At 37.8% G+C, this 22520-nt stretch overlaps 2 protein-coding genes across 4 annotated transcripts in view; one reads left to right on the top strand and one right to left on the bottom strand.

Moving 5' to 3' along the window:
* The window catches only part of LOC126972073 (O-acyltransferase like protein-like), a 283177-nt gene that overhangs the window by 86118 nt on the left and 174539 nt on the right, over window positions 1-22520 (top strand). The window lies entirely within an intron of this gene.
* The window catches only part of LOC126972055 (E3 ubiquitin-protein ligase Nedd-4), a 71359-nt gene continuing 49567 nt past the window's right edge, over window positions 729-22520 (bottom strand). For all 3 annotated transcript variants that reach the window (XM_050818633.1, XM_050818631.1, XM_050818632.1), the window contains 7 exons: window positions 21145-21286; window positions 20256-20465; window positions 18890-18996; window positions 15264-15397; window positions 14304-14532; window positions 12745-12914; window positions 729-8793 (listed from right to left, as the gene is read on the bottom strand). In XM_050818633.1, coding sequence (XP_050674590.1) covers window positions 8691-8793; window positions 12745-12914; window positions 14304-14532; window positions 15264-15397; window positions 18890-18996; window positions 20256-20465; window positions 21145-21286 — 1095 coding nt within the window. In that variant the 3' untranslated portion in view covers window positions 729-8690. The remainder of the gene's footprint in view (window positions 8794-12744; window positions 12915-14303; window positions 14533-15263; window positions 15398-18889; window positions 18997-20255; window positions 20466-21144; window positions 21287-22520) is intronic.

Below are 22520 nucleotides of genomic sequence, written 5' to 3'. Positions count from 1 at the left end.
ATTTACGCTGAAATTTTATTTTTACTTTGACGTATGCCAGTCAAGCGCTTTAGTCTTTAACGTAACTTACCCGTAGTGTTTGCTAGTAGATCCATCAGCTTCCGCATTGGGCTAAGCATACAGGCCGTTGTCGGCCTCTACTTACCTGACCCTAAGCCAGCCAGCAACTCTCGTATGAACACTTAGGCCCGGTTTCCACACAAGCGGAGAGGAGAGGAGATGCCTTTTGATAAATAACCAGATTTTGTTATTTCCACATCTCCTCTCTGCTTAGCTTCGGTGGCAATGGATCAAGCGGAGAGAGAGATGTCTCATTTTTTTTTGAGTTTATGCCGCGAGCGAGCAATTGGCGCGGCAGAACGGAGACGTGAGATCTCTGTAGTCGCGCGGCCTCTTCCCCGCACCTTCTCCCTCCGTCTAGCACACCCGAAAGTGTCATTTATTTGACTGACCGATCTTGAATTTAGTAGGAAGTTCCTTCCTTTGACTTTAGTAGTTTAGCGACGTATTTTAACTCAAAAAAAGCAGGACGTCTTCCTTTCATAGATATCAGTTGACATCTCTTCGCGTTGGTGGAAATAACCTGACCGCTTTGCGGCTAATCTCGTCTCCGCTTTGGTGGAAACCGGGCCTTACTATTGAATGAATGATATCTCTTCTGTCCCCTCTACTCCATAAAAAATACTTCTTATTTTAATACGATGACAAATATAAATAAAAAACAAAGCAATTATTGATAACGTTTATTTGTATGTATAATTCAATATCACCGTAATATTTACACAATCTATAATATTCGTAATAAAATAACGTGTCTAGCGTAAACTTCAAACATTTTATATAATTTTAAATTATAATCTATAGTCAGACAAAGAGAAGTAGATTATCACGCCGTTTACAAGAATTTTATTACCTGTAAATATACTAACACTACATATTAAAACATCAGGTTCTCTACAGTTTAAGTAGCTCTGTGATATAAGTAGTTTCATGTCCATGTTTCAAGGCCCCAGATAATATTGTTTATTTATGAACTTCGTCCGTGATGGTGATAGATAATTGCTTGGAATCTTTAAATAAGTTAATATATGTATGTAAAAGATAATTATGTATATTTTATTGAAAAATTTGATAACCCTCACTTCTGTGATTAATAACACAAATTAAATTTGAAAACAAAATTTATGAACGATGTGTGACTAACCCGCGACCTCTCGCGTTCCGTGCGAGCGCTCTTTCACTGAGTCAACCGTTCGAGTGACGTCGCGTACATAATCTTTCGTTTCAAATTTAATTTGTGTATATTTTTTTGAATATCTTCCTTTAAAACATATGGCGGTCGGCGACTCGGCAGTCGTTTAGTCAGAAGTGTCAAACATACCGCAACATAAAGCAAAACTGGTTTCATTTGTGTCCGTACTTCAATCTCTTAGTCCGAGTAATTACAATATATAATATAACAGTCAGTCATTCCTAGCACGTCCTAATATAAAACGCTACCAAATACAGCGCCTACATTTTAAATTGTCCATGAATATATCCCACATAATTTCGTTAGCAATATGATAAAATATCTATATATTATAAACGAATTTCAGCGCCGCTAACTGTGACGTCACGAGGAAATAAATAATTTGTCGTGTTATATATTATATATAATGACGTTCTACACATAGATAAGAACATATCGTTCGCAGTCTGATAGCGGATCAATCACGCCAAAACTATTGATCGTATCGACATAAAACTACCACCATTCCATGCGAAATTTATCCTAGATGGTTTATGACTACTTATTCGTTTCTTGTATTTGTAATAAGATGAATAAAATTTAATTTATTTCCTTTTAAAATTCGCCCAGCCAAGCCGGCGGTAACGGCTAATAATGTATATGTAGGTAGGGCATCAAAGAATGTGGCATGTTCCATATTTAAGCTTTATTTTTATATGACGTGATTTGTCTATATGTATATGTGTAGAACGTCATTGGTTATAATGCAAATGCATTGAGACGACATCAGGCCGTCATACTCTCAAACCACCAATTAAAAGTACCCTTTCCAAACGGAAGACGTTTCGTGACGTCACGCAAACGATCTTCGTCTGACGATACAATTACAATATTTGTTTTAGAAATTTTTTTTTTGGGTCTGTGGTTTAATAATTTTCAGGTTCAATCGGAATATATTTTTGCTAATACTTCTTTATATTGCTTTTGAAGAACTTTAGACCTATATCACTTCTGAGCCATGTATATGAGCTGTTTTCTAGGGTTATCACGAATCATCTCGTGCGCAGGTTCGACGACTTCAAGCCTCCCGAACAAGCCGGATTCCGAAAAGGTTTTAGCACCATAGGACACATGCGTACACTGCGGCAGGTTATACAGAAGACGGAGGAGTATAACCAGCTACTACGCTTGGCGTTCATGGACTATGAGAACGCCTTCGATTCGATCGAAATCTGGGCGGTGCTTCAGTCTCTTCAGAGGTGCCACATTGATTATCGATATATCGAAGCAAAAGAGAAGGCAATCGAGAAAAGTGATGATAAGAAATGCGAGGGATATAGTTTGTGATGTTGCTACATATCAATCATCCACATACAAATATTAATTAAGCTAATCGATAGCTAGAGGATCAAAGGAACCGGTACGTTGTAGGCTGTGGCTTATATTACCTTTAGGAGGGGAAGCTTCCCAAGGACACAGACTACTTTTTTTTTAAATAAATATCGTTTTTATAATTTTGCAAATTGTTAGTTTTAAACTTATCGTAGACAAGCGTATTTATTGCTACATCAGTATATATGGCGTATTAAGAAACCACCACACTTCGCACCATAACTATTAAATTTAATAATGATAATATTTACATCGAGAAAGGCTGCCCCACGTATAAAGCACTGTCCGGCGAACGAGTCATCTAGAGGTCTTCCGTCTCTTTCACTCGCCGCGCTACTCATAACTCTTTCCCTTTCGTTCGTTGTATGTGGCCCCAGCCAAACTCACCACATGATAATATAATATTAAAATTTTAAGGCATTACATATTAGAATTTATTAAATTATCTCGTCTAATCTACCTTTTAATTTTAAGCATAGACTAACACGAGCGTAAAGACGAACACAAAGTCCAAGCGAGAACATCTTTAACGAGATACAGCAATATAGAAAAGGAAAGCGAATCTGTTGTTTCTGTAACCGCTTTAGACCGGTCACCATTGACCTGTATAAATACCAGTGTTCCATAAGTTTGACAGCAATTTTTTTGTGCCTATTTGAAGCGCCACTCGCGAGTGTCCACAGAACTAATTTTGACGTACAAATGGCTGCAAAGGAACGTACAATACTCTGAAGTATTTTTGCATTTTGAATTAATTTCGTTCGATTTCCGTGTTATTTATACTTCAAGAATCAACGTAATAAAGTACACATTTTTTTTTTAAATAGTTTCCTACCATCTATCAATGTTTGCTGTGGTTGTTTTCAATAGTTTTAGTACCGCAGACTCTCGCTACGTGGCCAACAGCGCCAAAATGGCGAAAATCAAACAGACACAAAAGCACTTTGACAGCCGCCAGTCCAGTGGTATATAGTAGAGGTCAGTGCCGGTCACCCATTATCGGGCTGTCAGATCGTCTATACGCTAGTAATTCTAAGTCTATGGTTTTAAGCACCCAAATGAATATGCAGTGTTGTGTAGATATCATTGTCTTTATAGACAAAAACTGTGACTAGCACGAGTATCGGCTGACTTCAAGAACACAAATACGACAAAACTGAATAGGCTAAGTAAAATTAATTACCTAATCTTAGATTAAAGATTGGTCTCAGCTGCGATCCAACTAGATACCGCAGTCGCAAAGTGCGGCAACTACGCACAAGTGGGCGCAATCGAGCCAGTCTCGAACAATGTGTGACGTTGACGTGCCACGTGTTCTGTTAAACTTTCCTAATTGAATATACTAACTTTGTAAAAATAACACTACAAGAAATAATAAAGACACTGGAATCACATATCATCAGTAAGTATTTTGTATTTTATTAATATCAATGTAAAATAACACGAAGCGTATGTTACCAAATTTGAAAGATGCCATTAAGTGTCAAGTTGCCACGCACACAGGCATCTAATTGTTGCCATAAAAAGAAAGCTATTGTTCTTAGGTAGTGCGGTATCGGTACGGCACATATTTCTGTTTTTCGGCCTGAAGGGCGCTGTAACACAGTAATGTTTACACATTACTGCTTCACGCCAGAAGTAGGCACCGTTGTGGGAGGCTCCTTTGCACATTTTTTTTTCATTTAAAGAGTGACAGTGGGGCTGCCATTTTGGGTGAGTCCGTTAATATTAACCACATGACCAGTTTTGTGTTGTTAACTCAATTTAGACATGATAGTGGTTTGGAACGTTTTTCACGTCCAACTAAGCTTAATTTTTACAAACAAGTGCAGCTAAAATAAACAGGAAGATTCTATTTCAACAAATGCAGATAAATAGTTTTAGATATTCAAAAACAAAAAACACCAATTATTAACTTTGCAAATTATGACGATTCCGTGTATTTTTATCAGCTATAAACAAGCATAGGATTCAGTTGATGATATTTGATTACCCCGCGAAATAATTATTTTGTGCCAGTCGGTATTTTGCAGGTGCCCTTGACACACCTAGAAATTGTTTATTACGCATTTTTCTATGCGTGTATGAAGATGCTATATATTAGGATGATAGAAGATCTCAAATATTATCCAAGAATTAAAAAATTAACAATAACTAAATATCTTACTGCGTGAGATTATATAAACTTCGATTTTAAACTTTCAAAATGCATGAAACTACGACCAGTAATTAATTAAGGCTTATATGTTAGAATATGTCTCATTAAGTAATAGTTATTTGTGCAACTCTTGTGTAATAATGGGTATTAAAACACGAATGTGGGTTTATCTCATGATATATGAATATCATGACAATAATATCACATGAGTGTTTTAATACCTAATTATCAACAGTTGCATACAAGATTTTATCTACACACATAATATGAATCCTCTATAAAATATTCTGAAACACTTAGCTTACTGCTAACATTAAAAAAGCCAGTACTAGTAGCCATTACATCATCCAAACGAGTGTTGTAATGTACTGAATTTCATTACAACACTCGTTGGGATGATACAATGGTTATTGGGATATTGGGTGTTTTAATGTTGGCAATAAGCTAACTGTATTAGAAAAAGTTTTAAAGCATGTGTGTAGATAAACCATAATATGGTTTAATATTAATAATATTATTATATAATATTGTTGTTCATGTCTTGCGTCTTATAAGAAGGACAGCCGATACTGAAGCATGATTTAACAAACAGACAACTACTGCAATGAGAACCTTAAATTCTAGATAACTTTGAACAAAAAATATGGCTTACAGCTTAAACCCAGCTTAATATAATTCTCGTTGACAAGGACGAAATAAGCGCTAGAGATTTAGTTAGACTTAAGTAAGTTTAATAAATAAACGGCGCACATCCATTTGATGGACTAAATTTGAATTTACTGCTAGAATTAATATTTTATATACAGTGATTTATTCATAAGCGTAACCTACAGATAATAATAAATAAACGAAATGATATCTTATTGTATTCCTTCATACTGTCTAAAACATGGGTTCAATAGTTAATGGAATTTATTGAAAAATCAAAAATATTATAAGTGCTTATTCCTTGCGGGCCGACTGTCGCATGTATAAACATATATAAATGCTATGTAAACTTGGAACGCTCCGAATATTGGGGATCTTGACACCAGTGATGTGAAAGTAGCGGCAATTCGAATAAATTAAGAATCTGATAGTGATGAATGATCGGTATAAAATATCATATATATAAATCCAGTGTCCTGATGTTTGTTTCCAGTGAACTCATAAACTAATGAACAGACTTTAATGGGATTTCTCTCAAGTGCACTTTCGTCCAACTTGAGAGATAGGATCCTTTCGATTTGCGACCGATATTTAATTTCCAATATTTGTTTTGTGTGGACATATTTTCTATGAGAAAATTTATTGACGCACGGTTTGACAGTTTTGCTGTAAAACAATTTCATTAAAACAACAGGGAGCATATTTAACGAAATAATTCTTGATGTTACGAAATATTATTGACAATTCATAAAAAACAGTATTTTGTTTATTATGTACAAAACAGCGTCTGTCGGGTCAGCTAGTTTTATTATAAAACAACAACAGCTTAATAAAAAAGACTTACCGATGAAATATATTTATTGGTATAGTTGTGGAAAAGTTCTGCAGTTAGACATACTGATATGGCATGGGTACTTTAAAAATACTATTAGTTACGCTTTAAGGCCAGCAACGATCACGAAATTGTTCCAATAATTAAAAACACTTTAAGAACCAAATTTATTAACACGGCTTATTCACGTTTTATCGGTGTGGGTACCGACTAGTTTTGGACTATGCGGAGGTCCAGGGTCCTTCTCACACACCGATAAAACGTGAGTAAAGCTGTGTTAATTAATAAAGTTGCAATGTCTCACCAAAGTGTTAATAATTTAACTTTAAGATTAAGTTAAGTCTCAAAATACTAAAGTTTTATAAATAACAATTATATTATCTGAAATTTTAGTAATTATTATTACGACTCGATCGATATATTAATGAATTACATTTACTTTAAGGAAATTCACAGCATCTGCACAGAGATTGGAATTGTACCCGATACGGCAATTCTACGATATGATGGAACAAGAAATAAAGCCAGTGGAATGTGGCTGTTATAGACCTATACAAACTAGCGTGAGTCTATAGTAATAGTTATTTATGCAACTGATTACACAATAAGGGGTATCTAATTATCCACAATTTGCATACAAGACTTTATCTACACCCATAATATGAATCCTCTATATATAACATTCTGAAACAGTTAGCTTACTACAAACATTAAAAAAGCCAGTCCTAGTAACCATCACATCATCCAAACGAGTGTTGTAATGTTGTACTGAATTTTATTACAATACTCGTTTGGATGATGTAATGGTTATTAGAGACATCTGTTTTAGCATCTTTAATAGACGATTTAAGCATGGGTGTAGATAAGAATATAAAAAAGTTAACAAGCTAGTTGAGCTATATATGTCATATAATTGAAGGGATCACCGTGGCACTTCGATGAAAGTATTAAGGAATTAGTATTGCCTTTAATTTTTTATGACATAGGGAGGCATTTGGAAGGTAAATTAGGCAAGTAATCACCACCGCCGTTGTCTTACAACACCAGAGGAATGATATGAGCGTTGGCAGACTATGACTTGGATGTAGATAAGATTTTTTGCGGGATACTATTGTGATATGCTCGAATAAGTGGAGTTAGTAAGTCTTTAATTGCGTGATGTATATGCTTTTACAATATGATCCCAGAAAATGTACAAAACATTTAAAAGAATTGTTAATAATGTTTGTGTGGTAAATGTTATTATAACATGATTTTCTTAATGATACTATAGATTGGGATGGAATTGGCGAACACCCTCAGGCTATTTAATTTTAAAAAATTACTGCAAGATATTATTGTAATCCATACTTTAAAAAAAATGCCCACCGAGTGCATTGCACGGTATGGTTGTAAGTGGAAGAAAGTTTGTTGAACATAATTAGATCCAGTAGATCTCAGTGAACTTAATTAAACCTGGATTTTAAGCCAATTAATTGCAGTTCAAAATACAGTTTATACAACATTCAATAAATCTACTTACACACCCCACACAAGTCAAGCTTCGTATTGTATATTTCTATCACTTTCAATAATAAGATTATCATAACTTATAATATTTTCGATATGAAAGCAGAGTCTTAATAAGCATCATTAAAAAACGCTTTTCAATATAATATGTTACTGAAAATTTATTATTAGTAATATCTAAGCATGTTTCTATTAATTATTTATTCCTATCTAATTATAATACATAATTGACGGTATAATTACAAGTGGTTAAGGTAAATCTGCCTATTTCTGGCCCCAGTCTATTAATAACATTTGGTAGTAAACTGTAGACTATAATAATTTTGTATAATTGCTGTATTTGATACTTATGTATAATTAGATAAATTAGTCATAAGTTTTTCGTCATAAGTCTCAACGTCTGATAACTATAGGAAGTAACAACCGCATATAGAATAATAAGTACAGTCCTTTATTGACTAAAATAAGTCAACTCAAGATATCATGTGGCCGGAAACAGGGGGCTTTACCCTAAGAATATATTTAACAACTCAAGTATGATTAGAATGTTGAATGATTACGACAACTTGAGAACTAAACGCACATATTGCAAATACGTTTGTCAAATACTTATGTTTGACATAATTTAACTTAGCTTACATAACGCTGTAAGATCGACTACTTATCCAAGCGTCAGTTAAATATAATATAGTATTCTAGAATAAGGCTTGATCACTCCCACATATCAGCGCCAGCAAGAGCATCACTTAGCGATAGGTGAGCACCTTAATTTATATAAAATGTCTAATAGTTTTTTAGTTAAATATCTTAGCATTAGATGATCACCTATAACCAAGTAGCCTCCTGCAGTAAACGTTCCACCGGCACCTCAGCACACGCCGCATCACGAACGATGCTAGAGTGGCCACGGGGTCGGTGAATCAGTCGACACCCGCGAACCCCTGCGAGCCTTCTATCGCCTTGATGAGCTTCTCGCGGAGTTGTTGGTAGCTCTCGTAGTGGGGGAGGTCGATTCGGTTGAAACTACAAAATAAAAGATAACGTGAGACGGTGTATTAGACTTAATGAATCGTGGTTATATAGTTCTTTACTATACCAGTGGGAGGCTCTTTTGCACAGGATGCCGGCTAGATTATGGGTACCACAACGGCACCTATTTCTGCCGTGAAGCAGTAATGTGTAAGCATTACTGTGTTGCGGTCTGAAGGGCGCCGTAGCTAGTGAAATTACTGGGTAAATGAGACTTAACATCTTATGTCTCAAGGTGACGAGCGCAATTGTAGTGCCGCTCAGAATTTTTTGGGGTTTTTTAATGGGCAGGGCGTATCAATTACCACCAGCTGAACGTCCTGCTCGTCTTGTCCCTTATTTTCATTAAAAAAAAGTTCTCAAATGGTAGACATAGATTATATATAAAATATTAAAGTTTGGTGTTTCCAGGACTATACGACGAAAAAAGAAATATGCGCGTACACGCCATCTACGATTTTGAGAATGTACAAAACCTGAACAAAAAAAACTAATAGGACATCTGGATTCGAACCGGAGTCTTCTGCTTTCCGGATCATCCAATGTCCCATCTGAGCAATTATAGTCTTTTATGTAGTGGCGAAATTTATCTTTGTATTCTAATGTTATTGTAGCTGTTTGAAAGAAAGAAAGAAAGAGAATTCTCATTAAAAAGCGGATAAAACAATTTTTTTTTAAATTGAAACTTAGCTATATCGATTTATCGCCCCCAAAATCGTAAAAATAGTAAATTTTATGAAAATCGTTGAAGCCGTTTCCGAAATTCAGATTATATTTATATATATACAATAATTGCTCGTTGAAAGATATAAGATTAAAGGTAAAGGTTTAGGATACTTTTCAGTTTTTGAAGTCGGTTTTTTTTAAACGTTGTTATATTGTATCTTGTATTTATATGCCGAGATCAATGACGTTCTATACATATGGACATATCATTCGCAGACTGATAACGGAACGGCAAAAGTGCGCTTAAAGACAATGTAAGCACACTTTTCTCCTTAGTTGTGTGTCAATCAACAAGCCTAACGACTCAAAAAAAAGGTGGTGTGACTTATCATCGGTAAGGTTTTTTTACTTATATAAGATTGATATGCAAAAAGCGGAATTAATTTAATAAAACGAATATATTTTCACTAAATATGGTACAATATTATTGATAAGTCCCCAGACAAGACCCACATTGTCAGAATGGGACAGATGAAAGGACACAGTTAGAAATGAAAATAACAGAGTCGCTCTTTTTAACCGAGTTCAAAAAAGGAGGAGGTTCTCAATTCGACGGTATGTTTTTTATGTTTGTTAACCCAGACCTTTTGACTGGGTGAACCTATTTTGATAACCGACTTCAAAAAAGGAGGATCTTCGGTAGGTATGTATTTTTTATGTTTGTTCTCAGAACTTTCGACTGGGTGAACCGATTTGGATAATTCTTTTTTATTTGAAATCTGGTGCTTTCCGTGTGTCCGATCTGGCAATGGCAACCATGAGAAAACCATTAAAGTCTCAAATTTGCTATAAGTGTGTGAGCAAAAAATTTATGAATAACTCAATATCGCGCCAGCCGACTTCGATAATTCTTTTTTTTTGGAAAGGATATACTTCAAAGGTTGTTTGGTGATAGTTTAGTTAGGTTCTGCTCATGGGATCCATTAACGATACAAGTTTGAATCTTTTTTATACTATCCGCATATTTGAGTCACCCGTAACGTCGTTATGGTCAAGTAATTGTCGTAGTCGAATATGATTATCAATGGAGGGTGCGAACTGTGGCAGAATTTTTTACTGTCTATAATATAATTGCAATGTGCTTACGTTCTTTGCTTAGCAAATTAAAATAAATTCAAATAAGCATATTGATATTTCACCACTTGATTGAGATTTGAGTTTTTTGGTTTTAACCTTTAACATTAAAAATTTAACAAAAGCTGATATACAAATATATGCTGATATCCGCTTACACTATATACCAAAAAGATACCCTGGAAAAGATATCTAAGTCTAATAGACAAATTTTATTTAATTCAAGGAACTTAACATTTAAATAACATGTTTAACTAATTATTTTTGTAGACAAAAATATTATATTTGAGTATTAGTTTCTCTCATTAAAGTTAACCTTAACTTATTAAATCCCTTTAGAACGTAGAGAAGTCACAAATATGAACACACAAGCCAATAAATAAACATGCAAACTTTCCCCTTTATTATATGAGTGTAATTTTTGATTAAAAACGTATACAATCTCCGACTGAACAGATCTTGATCGAAAAATAGGGACAGGCTAACGAACGTTAAACTTATAGTAACCCTCTTTTTCGTCTGGGTTTAAAACTCCATTGATGTCACTATCCAAATCGGGTTCTTAATTCAAAATAAGCAGCTGAAACTGAAATAGTGTTTACATTGCTGCCTTTTGACCAATAATATTTAAAAAAACTGGAGTAAACGCAGAAATGTATATACATAGCAGTCGAAGGTTATTATGATGTCATTTGTGGGATGTGCCATATTTCGACTTTGTATGAGGTGCATTGTCTATATGTATAGAACGTCATTGGCCGAGATAGATTAAATCCAGGCTGACGAGGTAGCGGGCACAGCTATATCATTTCATATATTGTAATATTAAGTACCAGGGAATACTTTCGGGGACATCTATAGGTACACCACACCCATCTGGTGTATGTGGGTATGACCATCAAAAGCAAACTATATAACACGTCTTGTGTTCTCGCGGTACTAAAGTATGGCTGCCAAACATGGGCCCTCACTATTCCGTTGTATTTTCAGATAATCTACGGAATACTCTTATCATAAAAAAAAACAAAATTAGTAACGTCACATGCACAATTCGCAAGAACAAATGATGAGAATAGAACATGTTAGATCCTGTCTAATAAAAACGAAATCACGGAGGGAATATTAAAAAAATCTGCAGGCAGCCCATGGTGGAAAGTAGCTAAGGAAAGAGAAGACTGGAAAAGTTCGAAGAGATGTTTGTCTATTCAGGACTGTATCAGTAAACAGTGTTATTTTAACTACACTTAAATAAACCTGTAAATATCTCGAATAAAGGCTGTTGTGAGAGCTAACTTGCGTTTAAATAAAATACTTTTTAAAGGAAATTTTTATTGAAGTAGGCGTTACTTTGCGGAAATCCATAATTATACAAATGATTTGGCTGGCACGTGCCAGATTTTGGCGAGACAACACGTCCTGAGGATGCCACGTGTAGAGGCGAAACACGTGTCGAATTGTTTAAAAACAAATATTGGCGGAATTAACACTAAAGAAAACTCAAATCATATGTATACGTTTTAAAGGATTAAAACCCGTGTAATTATTGTAACTGTGTTTTATATTAGATTTTGCGTAAACGTTACATTTTTATTATTATTTTAGTTAACCCGACGTTTCGTGACCTTTAGAGGGCACGTTTTCTGGGGGGCTGCGTTTGAGATGTGTCAAGATAGTATTTGTGAGCATTTGTGTATTTGTAGACAGATGGTTTTTGTCAAAATTTACTGACAGTGTCTTTTTCTTAGTATTGGTTTTAGTTAGAGATTATTGTATCCTAGGTGTTAGATAATTTTAGCTCGTCTTCTCTACTGAAGTTTGGGTGTTTTGAAATTTCAATAGCCTCACGTACTAGTCTTGAGAGAAATTGTGTTTTGCCAAAACTTTTGGTTGGTCAAAGCGGATGTAGTGGTTTGGACGATCCGTTATGTGTTCACATACAGCTGGCTTAGAGTGACATCTGTGTTTAAAATCCGCAATGTGTTATATAAGTCGGTTTGAGATTTTGCGTTGGGTTGGCCCTTTTGGTTGCTTTTAGTGGTTGATTGACCTTAACTTAGTTAAACTTAACGTCACAAAATAAAGCCAATATTGGAAGTAAGATAATTGAATGTATTCCCTCTTCCAGCTATTGTTATATATAGTCACCAGGTGTGTGCCCGCGGGTAGTTGTCCGGTGAGCCCCACTTCTCGATGGTGAAGAGCTGCGGCCCGTTGGAGCCGTACAGCTCCTTGAACCCGTTCATGGGCACCCGCGACGTGCCGGTCACGAACTGCAGCAGGCGCGACCGCATCTCGTTGGAGAACGACAGCACCACCTGCCGGTGTATTACAATATGTTTTTGAACGTGTCGCCCCTTTGATATCTTCTACAGTGTTTATTACAATGATAACAGGATCAGGATCTATCAGATTAATTTTTATTTTTTTTATTGCGATTAAGTTCGTGACGTCACTGCTTTTGCTATACATACCGTGGAACGGCGGTTGACAGCCCTACGCAGCTGACTCACGTACGCGGCGCCTGCACGGTTCGCACTCGTGAGCCAAACTAATCAGAAAAGGCTTCAAACCGCTCAAACCAAGAATCTCCGTCGCATCACGGGCGCACCATGGTCCGTGAGGAACCAGACAATTCAGAGGGACCTAAGAGTCGAGAGCCTGGATGACTTCATTTGTCGTCTCGCCGTCAACGTGGACGCGTCCGATCTCCATCACCTGCGAGATCTGGCCCGCTGGCACGCGCGACCTGACGGCCGCCGCCACCCGCGATCTCGTGCGGGACGCGGATGAAGAGTGACGTGTTTGCGCCGGGTCCGCGCAAACCGGCGATAACTCACCGGACTTGACACCAGAGCTGAGGCAACAGGCGCTTCCTCAATTCCTAAGATTACCACAAAGGGGAACATCCGCTCCCCCGACAAATGACACCATTTTAAGCGAAGAAGAGGACAGTAAGGAGCAATCAATCCCACCCCAATGACCTGCCCGTGTCCACGGGCGACGAGTGAAATCTGCTGCAGGGGACAAGAAGTCCCGATCAGCATTCCCCCACCGCGCCCTCGCAAGCGCGGCGAGAGAAGACCAAGACTGACAGTCCATTTGCCGATTGGCGCCCGGTTTTACAGTGTTGACAGAGACAGGTGGACAAGGTGAAGACGTCTATAAAAGGCTACGTCTCCCTAGCGTCGACACATTTCCGCTGCAACCGTTGACGAGTTAGGTCGCCCAATTTCTGTTTGAATATTAGTTTTATCGAATTTTAGAAGCTTAACAAAATGATGTATTCCACTTAAAAGTTAATTAATTACATGTTGGCTTGTTTGTGAATTCTTAGTTGGTGGTATTATAATTTATCAATTGTTATAAAAAAACCCTTTTGATCTTATTTCCTAAACATATATACTGTTAAAGACAACTAGAGTGTACATTTTATACGCAAGAATACTGTCATATTTATTTACATAAGCATAAATAACATTAATCACTATGAATCGACCTCTTTCGAATTCGTTTATATTCGTTACTTTCAGATCGGGAACGCTCTTGTGATTCCTCTGGTGTCATCAATCATATACCAGGTGACCTGTAGGTATATATATGTATGTTCTTTTGCCATTTTCTTTCGTAAAAGAAATAACTATTGCGGCTTATGAGATACAACACGCAGAGAAACAGCATCAAACAATAGTAAGTATTTCACGCACCCTCCAGAACCATTGCACCACCAGATGGTTCGCGTGGAAGTCCCCCTTGTACAGTGTGTTGCTCCGCCAGTCGCGCACGTCGATACGCTGGATTCCGCACAGAAGCAGCTCCAGCTCGTGTTCGTCGAAGATCTTCAGAAGCGCCAACGGCACCAGCGCCCCCAGACCCTCCAGGAACGCGTTCATCTGCTCCTGGACCCGCCGCACAAATCGCCACTCGATCACCAATCTGGGAATTAATCATTAGAACTGATTTTAAGTCCCGTAAAAATTAATAAGCGCATAACATAACATTAATGTTGCAAGATAATGTGGGCGGCGGTGATCATTGTAATTATTATGACGGGTACTCACGATATATTTTTTATTGATTTGATACCGATATTTCGATCCAATTGCATGAATCGTGGTCACGTCGGGACTGACGATTCATGCAATTGAATAAAATTCCGCGATAATAAAAGTTTAAAAACATATACGTCACTTAACACCAGGTGACCCGTACGCTCGTTTGTCCTCTTTTTCCATAGAAAAACAAAACATACCGATGCTGAACGTGGTCAAAGACACAAAAACTTAGAACCTGTCAAACAAGGATAGTACGTAGCAACGTGTTTTTTGTTAGCCTGAAAAAAGAAAGGAAACAGTGCAAAGAACTCAAGCAAGCACCAAAAATTGAGGATGCTGTCACATGACCGGCCATAACCCATGATTCGAGAAAAGAAAATGTAGTAAGCCATAACGGAATACATCGTCGGGCTCGCAAAAAAGAGAGAGAGTAAGAAATGCTAAGACTCGCACACAATCGTGACGTGTGGGAGACACCTGGAACAAGCCTATGTCAATGGATGCGCTGATTGGGAATTACTTTAAATAAATTTTATCAACAATAAAGAGAGGCTTGAGGCTTAGATATAAGTAGAATAAGAATCTACAAAAATAAACTATGTATGGACTTACTTGATATACTCTAGCTTGTTGTCGTTGTCGAGTGCGATGTTGGCTCCGTCGGGCTTCAGTTCCCGCTGATACGTCTTGCCGAACTGCTCCTCGTCGACCGCAAATGTCAGGTATAGTTCCGACGGATCGTTATCCTGAGGAACGACACATAATGTAAATAAAACACCGTGACAAAAAAAGTACTGGTTCGTAAAGTGAGCCTTATTGCGTCGATCTTAGGGCTATAAACCGAACTCTAACACTCACGTACATAATAATACTACACACTGGTGCATAATAGAGTTATCCATACAAAGTTAAGTTAGTACCTAATTGCAAATTGTGAGAGAAAAAAAAATTTCATATTTTGTTTCAGATGGCGTTTTAACGCAGTCGCTAATTGGCACATAGAATACTCACAAGCCATTAATTTGGAGCTTTAACGTCGCAAGTCGGGGAGTAATGTTGCTCGAGTCCGTAGGAGTCTCCATCTTTATAAAGAAACATCCTACATGTGTCACACACGTGGGTGGTGCAAAATGAACAACAACAATGCCGAGCCTTGGGCGGCGTTAAATAACCCGATCTGCTGAGACTAACCAGATCATTCTGTTGCTGGTAGGAAATGATTACAACAACCCGGTCCCTCTGGTCATGTCTCGGAGGTCTGGGGATCTTGGCTTCATCGCCTGGACCACGAGAAAGACAACCTCAATAAAAAAAATCCTAATCCCAAGGTGAAGACTGCGCCGAGGGGATGAATGGCTGAAGGGAATTCAGTTTCTAGCACCCACTTCGATGCGACAGGCTGGCATCGTCGTATTGCGCCCTCTTGCAGGAATGGGCGTCACCCTGCAAGCGACTGGATATTTCGACCCCTACTCGTGGGAACGAAAATAGAAATCTCTGAACCTAAATTCCAAAAAACTTACCCCAGAAAACACTTATTCAACAAGTATTTAACCCAGCCTTATTGGCGAGACCCCGCTCGGCCTCTTTAAGTGATGTTACCAACATTGGTGCCAGCTTTCAAGAATCTGAACAGATCGAAACCACTACAACTGACATACAGGGCAACACTACTAGTGATGAGAATCCAAAGAAACCTCCCTCGTGGCAGTGAATTCCATCATCAAGCATGCAAAGCGTAGAAAGACCCAAAGTCCATCCTCAGATGCAGTTGAGATATCAAATAGATTTAGTGGTCTCTCAGTGAATGAAACTGAACAAACTCCAATGGAGAAAAAGCCTCATAGGCCTGTAATGCTATATGGAGTGGAGCACATTAAGAAATTGACCGAACTTCTAGAAACAGTAGCTCAAAGAAGTGACTTAAATTACAAAATTATTAATAAAAACTAGCTCCGGATAAGCAGTGCCAATGTAGAAATATACAAGAAACTTATAACTCTCGAACGCGAACATGGCCTAATAGGGCTTACATTCAACACTAAAGAAAACAGGAGCTACAGGATTGTTATAAAAAATCTACACCACACAACGAGATAAGAGCAGCAATTGAGAGCACAGGAAATCATCAAAACATCAAATTTCCATGATATAAAGGCAGGAGAGCCACAGGGTTCTGTACTTGGGCCGAACTTTTATAACTTATTTACTGCAGACCTCCCAGAAGCACCAAGTTTAGTGACAACCACCTATGCTGAAGATGCTGGAACAGCATCCAAGCTTCTGCAAGCCGGCCTAAACAAAATACAGCAATGGCTTGAGGATTTGATAATTATGGCTAGTGCATCCAACTCTACACATGTGACTTACACACTAAGGAGAGAAACATGCCCACCAGTGAAACCGGAAGTAAACGAACTGCCACAAAAGGAAACAGTCAAATACCTCGCGCTCCATTTAGACAGGCGCCTTACATGGAAGAAGCACATCATAGCAAAGAGGGATGAGTTGAAAATAAAGTACCGCAGTTACGATTGGCTTATGAACGGAATTCTGAGCTTGCAATAGATAATAAATTACTGATATATAAAACAATCTTGAAGCCAGTGTGGACATACGGTATACAACTGTGGGGGAACTGCAAGCACATCCAACATCAATGTTATACAAAGGCAGCAAAATATTATATTAAGAAATATTTCAATCGCACCGTGATTTGTCACTAATGCTGAAATACACCAACATCTAGGTATAACCAATCAAGCATGAAATAAGGTTAGCCTCAGAAAGATGTAAAAGTAGACTGTCTTGCCACCGCAATCTTTTAGTAAAACCTCTTTTAGATGTTAGCTATAGGAAACGCTTGAATTGCCATGATGTGCAAACACTTGACTCCAGAGAGTAAGTAAGCAGGATGAGCAGCGGAGAAGCACACTCTGCACGTGAGAAATGGGAACACATCTGATTAAAGTCTAAGTAAACTGATTACAGATTCACAAAAACAAAAAAAAAAGTCACAAGTGTCTTGAAAAAGTGCGTATGGAACTGGTGAGCAACTTACGACTCACTTAGACACTTGGCTGATTTCCGCACTCACGTGCGACCCAGAGCAACTTAGCTCACTTGTATCATAATATACTATAAATGTGTCGTAAAAAAAAATTAAAATCTAAGGCCTATCATTATGTGAAAGATTATTTGAATGATAAATTGGGAAATTGTAAATTGATTGCTATTGAATATTATTATACTCATTTCAATTCTATTTTTTATGTACACTTTATCCTGACTTGCACTTAATAACTTAGTACCCGGACGACCGAGCCTTGCTCGGATTTTTAAGAATGTACAAAACTTGCACAAAAAAAAACTAATAGGTCACCTGGATTCGAACCGGGGTCTTCTGCTTCCCGGATTACCCAATGTCCCATCTGAGCTATAATAGTCTTGTATATAGTGGCGAAATTTACCTTTGTATTCTAATGTTATTGTTAGCTGTTTCTCATTCAAACATGGATAAAACCATTTTTTTTAAATTGAAACCTAGCTAGATCGATTTATCACCCCCGAAATCCCCTGCATACTTAATTTTATGAAAATCGTTGGAGCCGTTTCCGAGATTCAGAATATATATATACAAGAATTGCTCGTTTAAAGATATAAGATAAAGATTAACAGTGTATAAAGTTTTTTTGAACTTGAACTTGTTACGGCCGAATCACAATAATGCTGTCAGAACTGTTAAAACCATTACTGTTAGAAATATGAACGCAGCCCATAAACCCGAACATACAAAGATTGAAAGGGATAGCCCCTTTCAATCATTGTATACAATATCATTTGTCATTATTGACAATTGTATAATGCCAAAAATTATATTATAAAATTAATCGTACAGACGGTACGATCAGCCGGTATCCTGTGCTAGGAAGTCTCCCAGTAACTAAACAAGTTAATATACAAGGTTGTACGGTTTCTTATAAGTGCCGTGAATGAACAAGAAGCATGACAGTCAACTGATTTTTGTTTGTTATGGAAAACGAAGACATACGAGCCTACAGGACACCTGTTGTTAAGTGATCACCATCGCCAATACTATCTTGCAACACCAGAGGAATCACAGGAGCATTACCGACATTTAGGAGGTGTACACGCTTTTTTTACAGGTACCCATGTTGTATCGTTCCGGAAAGTTTTAAAGAAATGAACGGAAGTTCAATGGAAATGAGAACACTAACCCGTATCCACATGAGTGAGTTGTAGTACTCCAGGTCAACCGACTCCATGTCCTGCAGGTCTATGGGCTTGCCGAGCATCATCTTGTAAAATGGACGGATGAAGAATGCTGCAAGAAACATATACTCATACATACTGATATAAAATAGACATTTTTGTAATAGTTTATAATGTAACACCATCTGGTGTCATTTAAAAAACATCTTAAAATATGCTGTCTATAGTCTAGACCAAAAAGAGCAGTATCAGATAAAAACATTAAATAATACAAGATCACTTAAAAACATTTCAAACATTAACAAAAACAAGTGGTTTTAATATTAATTGTAATATATCATTTTTATGGAATACTAGCTGTCCCAGCACACGTTGTATTGCCGATATTAAAATCGCGATACAAAAGTAACTGTTCATTGTAGATGGGTGAAAATTAGAAGTTGTATTTATTTTGTAATGCTGACTCATAATCAAACAAATTTAAAAAAAATATCAAAAAAATTAAAAACAAAAATACGTGTGACCACCCTTAACATTTTGGCGGATGAAAAATAGAAATTGTCCGATTCTCAGACATACCCAATATTCACTCAAAATTGCATGAGAATCGGTCAAGCCGTTTCGGAGGAGTTCAATTTTTAACACCATGACACGAGAATTTTATATATTAGATGAAGACAAATGGGCATGTTGGTAACCTGATGGAATGTAATCACCGGCGCCCAGACTTTCTTGCAACGCTGCATAAATCACAGTATCATGGCCGGCCTTCTTACTACATAGAAGACATACAACGATGCGACAGTCGGTTTGCTCGATCTGAATCACATCGCTTCCCACATCGAATAGCTTGTGTCAATATCGCAAACATGCGCTGTGTTATTCATAAACGCGAAGTAAAGTTATTACAAATTTAAAACTTTTTGTCAAACCTTTGTCACTACAGAATTACAGGACAGGGAGAAGTAATTTTAAGCTTGGAGTTACTTTACATTGCGTTTATTAATAAGACAGGCGGTGTATTCTCTTTTTTATGAGAATAAGGAACGAGACGAGCAGGACGTTGTGCTGATGGTAAATGATACGACCTGCCCATTACAATGCAGTACCGCTCAGGATTCTTGAAAAACCAAAAAATTCTGAGCGGCACTACAATTGCGCTCGTCACCTTGAGACATAAGATGTTAAGTCTCATTTGCCCAGCAACTTCACTAGCTACGGCGCTCTTCAGACCGAAACACAGTAATGTTTACACATTAAGGCTTCACGGCAGAAATAGGCGCCGCTGTGGTACCCATAATCTAGTCGGCGTCCTGTGCAAAGGAGCCTCCCACTGGTAAGTATTCGAAGGTATTCAGCGGCCGCACTCACCATCTAACAGTTTCCCATGGTAGACGGCCATACCGGCCACCCTGCCGATGAACTTGAAGTAGTTGAGGTGCTCCTCGTTGCACACCCCGCTGTTGGGGTTGATCTGCAGCGTGTAGTTGTCCATCGCGGAGTACTCGAACAGACCGTAGTACGGGTTGAACATCTCCTTCGACAGCAGGAAGAACCACTCGCGAGCCAGCCCACCGTAATCTAAAGCAGATTCATTAATAATATATGTTAATAATAGTTATTTATGCAACTGTTGTGTAATAAGGGATAGTAAAACACATACCTAATTATCAACAGTTGCATACAAGACATTATCTACACCCATAATATGAATCCTCTAAAAGATTCTGAAACAGTTAGCTTAATGCTAACATAAAAAAAGCCAGTCCTAGTAACCATTACATCATCCAAATGAGTGTTGTAATGTTGTACTGAATTTCATTACAACACTCGTTTGGATGATGAAATGGTTATTAAGACATCTGTTCTAGAGTATTTAATAGAGGATTTAAAGCATGGGTGGGGTGAAGATAAAAAGTATTATGTGTTACTTAACATTACCTTGTTAACAAAAAAAAAACTTTATTTGTTGCAAAAAGAAAATACAATTTTGCCTAAAATTACCCTCGACGCCCAAACCAGGATAGCCCGTGACATGGGCGTCAGACTCTTCCCAGTTGTGCAATACAAAATGTGAAAGAAAGGTAAGTGACTAACATTAAATGGTGTTGATGCAACTAATGATGACAACAATAACATTTTTTTATATATTTTAGGGTCGTAGTGTGTCTGTGTGTGTGTTAGAGAGAGAAAGAATAATTATAGAATAAAATAGAAATATTCAATTATAATATATATATTATACGAGCTAGTCACTTACCAAGTCCGACTTCGGACTCGAATTCGACCCACAGCTTAGTCTTGAGCAGGTCCACGCGGCTCACCGAGCTGATGATGCGATACGAGTCCTCCAGGATCGAGTTGCGACGGACTTTGATCTCGAACTTGTTGGGCACGTTGCTCTGTTCACATAATCTACGTTGTATTTTCTTTGATTAACGCGAGTGTTACACATTTAAATAAAACATGTTTTCAGGGGGACTTGTTCTGAAAAGGTCAGAAAACGTGGGGGAAAATTGAACAAATTGGGGTTTTTACTAAGGAGGTCCTCCACAAACTTCAGGTGGCTCAAAGGGCAATTGAAAGAAAACTGGTAGGAGTTACACTGAGAGACAGTAAAAGAAACGAATGGGTCAGAGAGCAAAGTGAGCGATGTAACCAAACGTGTTGCGAAATTGAAATGGAAGTGGGCTGGCCATGTCGCTCGCAAGCATGGCTCGTGGTGCAAGGTAGTGATAGAATGGAATCCGTGGGGTGAGAAACGCCCGAGAGGAAGACCGCAGATGCGTTGGTACGACGACATCAAAAGACTGGCGGGAATATAGTGGTTGGAAACTGCTCAAGACCGGAAAAGATGGCTGTAGGAAATCTCCACCTTAGTGGTTGAGAACGGTTAAAGAAGAAGAAGAATTGAACAAATAATTATATACAATAATTTAGTCATGTAACTATGACGTTGACTACGATTGACAGACCTTGATCCACCTTGCGCGGTGTTTCCAGTCAGGTAAGACATGGTTCCCTTAGTACGATTACCTATGCAAAATACTGACAATGCCCTTGTGAATTTACTGGAGTGTCGAGAAAGGGCGGTGATCACTTTACACGTACGCTATTCTATACATAATCGGCCTTACAAAAAAATTCCCGCCACCGAATTCCAGCATCGCACGACATGACACGCCACAAATTAGGATATGTGGTGTGGCGGTCCTCCACGGTGCGGTTTTCAAGGAAATTTCTTCCACATACTATAAAGATGTGGTATGAGCTTCCTTGTGCGGTGTTTCCGGGACGATACGACATGGGTACCTTAAAAAAAGCGTGTTCACGACCTTAAAGGCCGGCAACACTGCTATGATTCCTCTGGTGTTGCAAGATAATTTGGGCGGCGGTGATCATAAGTGGTGTTAAGACACCAGGTTCGCATGTTTGTCCTCCTTTTCAATAAAAAAAATTGGTTTATTCTCAGGTATAACTTTAAAAGGAGTAATATGCTGGCTCGCAAGTTTGCTCGATGTAGCAGTGAGGTTAAGATAACGCTTTTCGAAGCATATTGTTAAACCTTCTATACGAGCAGACTGTGAGGTCAGATATACTCAAAGAACGCTTAGTGCCTTTCGCGTTCAGTACAAC

The sequence above is a fragment of the Leptidea sinapis genome, chromosome 25 (genome assembly GCF_905404315.1).
Source record: "Leptidea sinapis chromosome 25, ilLepSina1.1, whole genome shotgun sequence".
Taxonomy (NCBI): domain Eukaryota; kingdom Metazoa; phylum Arthropoda; class Insecta; order Lepidoptera; family Pieridae; genus Leptidea; species Leptidea sinapis.
This window is presented reverse-complemented; position numbering and strand designations above follow the sequence as displayed.